The 7,986-nt window shown below is 36.9% G+C and overlaps 1 protein-coding gene across 1 annotated transcript; it reads left to right on the plus strand.

Annotated features, from left to right (window-relative positions):
- The first annotated feature begins 1,559 nt into the window (after nt 1–1,559).
- Nucleotides 1,560–4,538, plus strand: LOC149780408 (tereporin-Ca1-like). Its single transcript, XM_089936375.1, has 3 exons — nt 1,560–1,652; nt 2,481–2,737; nt 4,027–4,538. The coding sequence occupies exons 1-3, from the start codon at nt 1,583–1,585 to the stop codon at nt 4,423–4,425; spliced, it is 726 nt and encodes a 241-aa protein (XP_089792501.1). The 5' UTR covers nt 1,560–1,582; the 3' UTR covers nt 4,426–4,538.
- The last annotated feature ends 3,448 nt before the right edge of the window (nt 4,539–7,986 follow it).

Raw genomic sequence — 7,986 nt, forward strand, 5'->3', positions numbered from 1 at the left:
TCCACGAAACAGTTGTTTTACTTCATTCAGAAACAAATTTAAACAACCACAACGTAAAACGCCTACTACGCGAGTGTACATGATTTGTTTACAAATCGAATGTGCTGGCGTCTGCGTCCATTGTTTGTTTACAATAGAAAGTAGTTCCTTTATGCACATGACTGGAATATGAATGTGGGCAATATCGTAAAATACCGAGCGATTCTGACAAGGTAAAGTTAACGGAGAAAACTGTGAGCATATAATAATGCTCATTATTCTTATAAGTCCGCTGAAAATGTTGGTATCCCTCCTGAATGATAATAATATATCAGCTGTAATAAATCTTTAAAATTATAGAAACGCCATTTTTCTGCTACAGGGCTGCTACTTAAACTTAGTAACCACACAATTTATTTTCAAAACATAAACTTATTTATCACAATAGCAGATACACCCTTGAAAGTCAGGACATGTTTACGGTTAATATATGTTCACACGTCTATCAGCACATAGCCAGATAGAGACAGGAAGTTAGGATATGTTTTCACATGTATCAATACATAGCCAGATACAGACAGGAAATTAGGATATGTTCACACGTGTATCAGTACATAGCCAGTTACAAACAGGAAGTTAGGATATGTTCACACGTGTGTCAGTACTTTCCCAGATACAGACATGAAGATAGCAGGATGTGCGTGACCCAAGGCCGCATGTGGACCCAAGAGAGCAAGCGATGACCGCGGGGCCCCAAGCTAAAACCTTACATTGCCTGAAAGCACGGAGCCCAAGGCGGTTGCCTCTTTCTTCTTGCCCTAGGGCCGGGCATGGAAGTTGGTATATGTTCACACTTGTATCAGTACTTACCCAGATACACACAGGAAGCTAGTATATGTAACAATACCTTCGTTGAGTTGCTACATGTGTTTTGAAGCTACACACATTTACATCAGCAAAGGGCTACATGTGTACTTACACAGCTCCAATACCACAATATCCCCTACGTATCATGAGCATATATTAAAAGATCTCCGGGTTAGTAAAGCTGTCATTAATTTACACCCGCTTTGGAGCTGAAGTTTACGAATAAATATCGCTTCAGGAATGTCAGGAACATTTTATCTGTATGTTATTAATAACAACATGCTTACATGTGAGCATACTTAATAGCCGCCTTGGATACACATCGATGCTATAAAAGTCTTATCAAACATAACCCATGTGTCATATTTGATCAGAATTTAATACAATTACTTATGTAAATACTTCAGTCGCTCCCATTATCTTAAACAACATAACGAACCTAGTATGAAAATTAATTAGCATTCTCATGAACTGCAATTACAGAGGTTACATTGTGTAGGAAATTGCTGTTTTATCAGCTACCTCAGTGCATCAAATGTTTAATCTAGACACATTTGTTTCATTCTGTTTGATGTCATGGTCTTGGGTTGTCGACCACTGCCCATGAACAAATCTGATTGGTTACAGTCATCACATGATGAGATCAGCTCACCTGGAGCATGCGTTCTGCTAAGATAAATCAAAGTCTAAAATAATAAAACTAGTTCCACACACAGAAGCAATATCTTGTTTGGTGATGAACATCGGAAAACTACAATCAGCAATGGATCGGTTGCTGGCCTCTCTACTAGGGTTATTTGTGTTAGGTAAGTGCCTATGTATTAAGATCAACTAGCTCCGTATTTATTCGTTTCCAAATAAAGATCTAAAGTTGTTATAATTTTTGTATTGCTGCCAGAAGGGTACTTAACTTATTGCATGTAACTGGAAATTTCACAATCGTCCAATGGTGATTTTCAATGATTTCAGAGTTATGAGTACTTCTTAAATACTCTAGTGGACCAGAAACGCTCAACTGGTAAATTTGCCGAAGCGTTTTTACATTCATATTACCACACCACAAACTCGTGTAAGATCTTATGAGAATAATTATTAATACCGTATGTCGTTAACTCTGCATAACGCGATAAAGTGATACTGGGATAAGTTGCTCACATAGAAACGATTACTCTAGGGTCCCTCAATGAATAAAAGGTTAAAAGTCTCGATAAACCATAACTCTGTAGTTCATAAACCCTTAGCAGCTACTGCTTAAATCATTCAAAATCACTCATTTCATATTAATCAAAGGTAGAGCAGCATACATACGTTAGTTCTTGGCATGATGATGTAGGGGAATTAACTTGGTAAAGCGATAAGAATTATCTCCCATAATTAAACTTTTTCTAGATGTTGTACATATATGAACACTAACAACAGTGCCGGATTAAACCCAGTGGAGGCCCTTACGCAGTCAAAATCGGGCAATGTAAAACTGCATTAGTTAACCTTTCAACTTTGCTTGCATTTTACTTACCGACACCACCATACAGGAATGGTAGAGTTGTAAGCAAAAGATGATAAATGAATATTTATAATCTCGCACATGATCTTTAATGTTAAACATAATTAATTTCATATCTTTTATTTTGCAGTAACAGTCGTTTGCAACACATTAGCCGTAGTTGATGTAATTGCCGTCATATCGGCTGCTACCAGGGCAGTGAGTGCAGGTACGAGTCTAACCGGTACAACGTTGAGAAGCCTGATGAATACAGGCTACAGGATAAACTGTGGTATTGAAATAAATAACTGGACAAGATTTCCTATTACAAATCCTGTGGTGACGATCGCCTCTGGAGCATTGGCTGTTCCCCCTGGTGATATCCTACCGTCCAAAAGAGAAGCAATGGTAGGTAGAAAGATTACGATGTAATGTATTATAAGACAAATTTCTCTGTAGGATCTATAAATGAGACATATCTTTTTGGTTAAATACAGGGATCTGTTTAAGGAAAATGAAATATATAAAATAAGGACATGAAAGGAGATTAAAGTGGCGCCTGATAACGTTGATAGTTCAAGGTAGACCCTTTCTTTCACAGTACCAATGCAGGCTTACGCAGAATTACCAAACCTATGTTTGTATTTCAGCGACTGATAATCTAGGTTACTTAAAATTATAATGGAAATGGAGAGTTGATCCTAGTCATTCATATGTCTGCAAGCGAGAATCCCAAGCAGGAACACTCAAATATACGATTAGGCTATGGAACGTGCATTTTTATTATTTCTCCAGTTATAAAGAAGTAGATTTGCGAGACTGATATTTTTGTTGTTTGATTGAAGAATGCTGATTTAAGAGACTGACATCCATATCGTCTGCAGCTGTGGGCAAAAATATCCGCATCAATCTAAACGCAGGTCATTGTGATCTATACTCATTTACCTAAAGGTATACAAGAAAACATTGTTGGTCTCAGAGATGTTTGAGAGTAACGTGATATGAAATATGTTAGCTTCTATAACGTGGCAAGGCATACGCACACACAATTAGCATTCAATATTTGCCTTGTGAAAGATGAGTATATGGAATAAATGTATATGATTAATATCCAATATTATATCTAGCTACTGCAGAAAAATATCAACAAGCATAGCAGAACATCTACTTAGTGCTTGGGCGAAATTATCAAAACAAGCCACCCAAAGACGGCTGTCAGTATTGTTCGACAAAGGAACCAACAAGAAAACAATATATGAGCGACAATATCTACTCTGCTCATTTCACTCGTGCTAAAGACTTGAGGAGCATGAAGAGAGAGAGAGAGAGAGAGAGAGAGAGAGAGAGAGAGAAAGAGAGAGAGAGAGATTACCTTGCAATAACGATGGCATCAATATGGATAAAGTTAAAATGTTTACCTTCTTGCATTTGACCAAGTTTCTGAGGAACAATTATGAACATGCCATCGTGAAATACATTTGGAAAATCACTGTAATGAGTGTATGTTTGACATAAAAAAGAGAAATAATGTATTGTTTTGCGAGGAAAATATCTACTGCACATCATCCTGACACAGATACACATATGTAGAGGTAGTGTGTGTGTGTGTGTGTGTGTGTGTGTGTGTATATATATATATATATATATATATATATATATATATATATATATATATATATTTATTTCCTTTTGTACAGGTTGCCAGAAAGGCGTCTGACACTGCAACAGGCTCGTATGGAACAGTGTCTTGGTTGGTTGAAGGTGACTCTCGCAGAATTGTTATAATGTGGGCTGCACCTTACGATTTCAGTTTTTACAGCAATTGGCTTGGGGTAGGCATAACGTCTCCAGGCGAGATTTTCCATGCACAAGGAAGCACTTGGTTTAACCAAATGTACTATGGAACAAGCTCTAGTTCTCTTGGATTCAGCAGGGGAGAGTATTACTGGGAATCAAATCCCGTGATATATGAGGATGATCTACTTCATATATCAGGGACAATGTCAACAGGTCACCAGGCAGAAGTGAAGATAACCGTTCGTCCAGTAAATATTTCAGATTTGGCCGCTCCTATAAAAGCTCTTCTTAAGGATTGATGGAAAGACCCTCAATTCCCAAACAAAGGAAAGGTGTATTTGGCAAATCACAGAACATTTAGACTGTCCAGTATCTAAACATTAAACTCTCTTATGTTCAAATAAAATGAACTATTGGATTTCTAAACTAATTTTCACTTCGTGGCGTTTCTGAATATGTGTATGGTTCAGTTCTAAGAAGAATATCCATTATATTTTCCATGTCCTGATTTTGTATACTTAAGTTGTAAGAGAATGAACCGTTCCTTTTTTGCCAGATTCCATGTCAATATGCATTAGGTATTACTGAAGGATCCGAAACTCATTAGTAATATGTATAAACTTCTCTCGTGATCTTGAATTATTGAACGTAACTAGTTATATGGATCACGTGTTTGCATCATAGCCATATATAAATCTTCCTCACAATTAACACATTATCAGGATCATAATCAATTACGTCAGCGTTTAAGAGATGGCAACAATGCAAATGTACTTATATGTAGGCCTTACGTAATAATGATTATTCTTTTTTGGTGAACCTTTCCATGCCTTATACTCCTGGTTGCTTCCGTAACTGTTTAAAATTTCTTTATTTGAAATACAAACTTATTACTGAGATGGACTGCCATATATCTCGAATGACTAGAAGAAAAAAACGGAGAAAAATTACTCGGACTCCCACTAAATGAACATATAGGAGCAGTTATTTTTGGTAAGAAATATGTACCTTGTAAAAAGCCGAACGGCTGTTCTTATATATAAGAGAAGGGAGGTGTAAGTCTCATGTTTCATATTTCTTACACAGGAATGTTATAGATAACTCCAGTGGTCAGTAACAGAGTTCTAAAGAAGGATGCCTTTTAGATCTGAATCAGGATTTGAATATTGTATGCGGACTCTGGTCATCTCAAAAACCGAGTCGATTTAAAACTGAATTCACTATATCATAAATATGCACGTCGACTGACACTTGAGTTCCTAATACTAAGGATAAATACCCGATACGTTCATGAGTTAATAATATGCCCTATAAATCACGTAAAGGGTCTCATTAAAATAGTTTCTCTCCAAATACTAATGATTATATTTACCTGGCATTTGTCGTTATTTAAAACCTAAGCTATTCTAAAGAAAACAAAAACGTACACTACGACAGATATATACACTTCAACTGGAGTACTAGTATTACCTAAAGTCGCTGCTACGTGACATACAACATGCAGTCCTGCATTATTCTTACAAACAATGCTTACGGATGATGTTCATTTTAGGATTTGTATTACTGGATCGTTTTATTTTTCTTGTTAATATTTCGGCTCAAAATTGCTTACTAATAATTCATACGAATGTGAAAGTAGAGCAATACCATACAACTGAGGTGAAATTATAGTTCCGCGCTATGTGGTCATTAGTTGATTAGAAACACATTACAGTGGTATTTGCGAATTTCCGAACCTGTCGGCTGACAACGTCTGTTGTCTTGAGGTCCTTGGAAATAGAGAACATGATCTATCAAGCCATGCTCATGGATGTGTTTGATTCGCTCAGTTTGAGACCCCTTGCGAGTAACAATACTAAAGAAAAAAATTATATAAAGTAAACTCTGTACATAACTGTATCCAAAGGACATGAAAATTGGGTTAGTCAAATACTGAATTAATTGTGTAACGAATATGATTTTCCCCACACGAAACATTTCCTGGATGTTTAGGTGCAGATATACATTTCAAAGTCGTATGTTGTAGACCACCTAAATCCAGCCATATTACCGGTAGTATGAATCGTTGGATAGTATTTGATTGAACTGATTCAAAAATCATTCAAAACTATATTTCAATATATTCTCTTTTGGTTATGAAATTCATGCTTATACATATGTTTAAAACACAGTGTTCTGCAGTATCTTTATCATGAAGTACATTATGAAATCCATTTCCACAAATGTTACAAATTTGTATGTATCAAACCAGCTAAAACCGGCCTGATTATGTTGGACAATCCTTTTAATTTTTATTCTAAAACCATTCAACTGAAATTGTATTTTCATTGTTTAGAAGAAAAAAAATGGTTATAATTGTGATGTGCTCAAAAGTTCACAACGTTTCAAATCCGCATAGTGGTAAAGGCAACATTTTACGCTACGACATTAAAATATTGATATGCTTCAGATATCAAATAAAATAAAAATGAAACACTTACCCCTATGCATGTATAATAAAAATGAAGAACGTACACTCATTGACAAGATCAAAAAGACCAATGTGGTCAGATGCAGCACGTTGTTGTGTTTGGAGCTTGTATTTCTTTAATACAATCCATACATATTCGCGGTGTTAGAATTTACCACTTTCTTCCTTTGTATGTTCAATGACGGTTGTAAGTAGTGAATAGGGGTGGTTTAGGGACTAGGGCAAGTACTATGCAAAAAGTGAACATTGAATATAGGGACTACGTAAATTAACATTAGGCAAATAACATTAGTTTTCCATAGTCCCTGAAAATTTTTCCTATAAGGCATAGGCATTATAGAGACAAGGGGAATTTAACATGGGAAAAGAACATTAGTTTTTCCCATTGTCCCTATAACTGGACAAACAGGACAAACATCATAGGCATTATAGGGACAAGGGGAAATGGAACAGGGTCGGGACCCTATATTATTACGGTCCCGACCTTATGGGTCTATGGAAATTGAACATGGGAAATTTAAACAGGGAGAGGTCTCTATTTAAAAAAAGGGGTAGGCAATGAAAGTCAAGGTCTTTTCGAGGCATATGAAGGGGCCCTGAAAAGGGCCTTTGGTTTTATGTTAACATACCCTACTGTTAACATAGAGGGCACCGCATTGGTCTTCTTCTTTTCCTCAAACTACGTCTGACTTCAGGGCCAAACACTAACAACCTCTTTAGGCATCCTTGCCTCTCCACGTAAATCCTTTGTATCCATAGGCTTGTTTCTGTCCTATGGACAATAGTCCACTTGGATCGGACATACATCGATGAGATTAAAGTAGACGATTCAACTGTGGTCCACATGTTGGGGTACCGAGAACAGGTGAAGGAATGCAGTGAACTGCGCTTATTTATAGGGAGAGGAAGGATTGAAACGGATTGAGTTGGTTAACCAATCCAAACACGTGTTACAAAATTCAGTCAGGCCACGTCTAATCCGAAGAGAGCAGTCTGTGACGTCACATTCCCTATATAGATTAACTAGCGCTTGTGCGCAGTCAATCCATGGGGCAGTTTTTCAACATGACGGCAACTCAGAAAACGATAAATTGGGGTGCACCAGCCATGGAGACTACCCAAGAGAACCCGGACTTACTTTCAGAAGAGGTGAAATGGGATTTTATGGATTTTCTTACCTCGCAAGAATTTGTTCCGGAACCTTCGCCACCTTCTCCTTCATTACCTCACGTGGAAAATTTTAGACAGAGACAGAAAGAAGAATTGCAGAAATTTATACATCAGCAAAAGGAAGCGGAACAAGCTTTTCTCCTACAGCAACAACAACAACAACAAGAGGTAAAAAAAAAACAACAACAACAAGAAGCAGCAAAGAAACAAGGGTCTGAAA

Source organism: Sinohyriopsis cumingii, chromosome 16, assembly GCF_028554795.1.
Source record: "Sinohyriopsis cumingii isolate HCF-2022 chromosome 16, ASM2855479v2, whole genome shotgun sequence".
NCBI lineage: Eukaryota > Metazoa > Mollusca > Bivalvia > Unionida > Unionidae > Sinohyriopsis > Sinohyriopsis cumingii.

Coding starts and splice junctions, on each gene's coding strand:
- LOC149780408 (XM_089936375.1), top strand. CDS start 1,583: ATGAACATCGGAAAACTACAATCAGCAATGGATCGGTTGCTGGCCTCT. Junction 1,653..2,480: donor ACTAGGGTTATTTGTGTTAG/GTAAGTGCCTAT, acceptor TTTATTTTGCAG/TAACAGTCGTTTGCAACACA. Junction 2,738..4,026: donor CGTCCAAAAGAGAAGCAATG/GTAGGTAGAAAG, acceptor CCTTTTGTACAG/GTTGCCAGAAAGGCGTCTGA.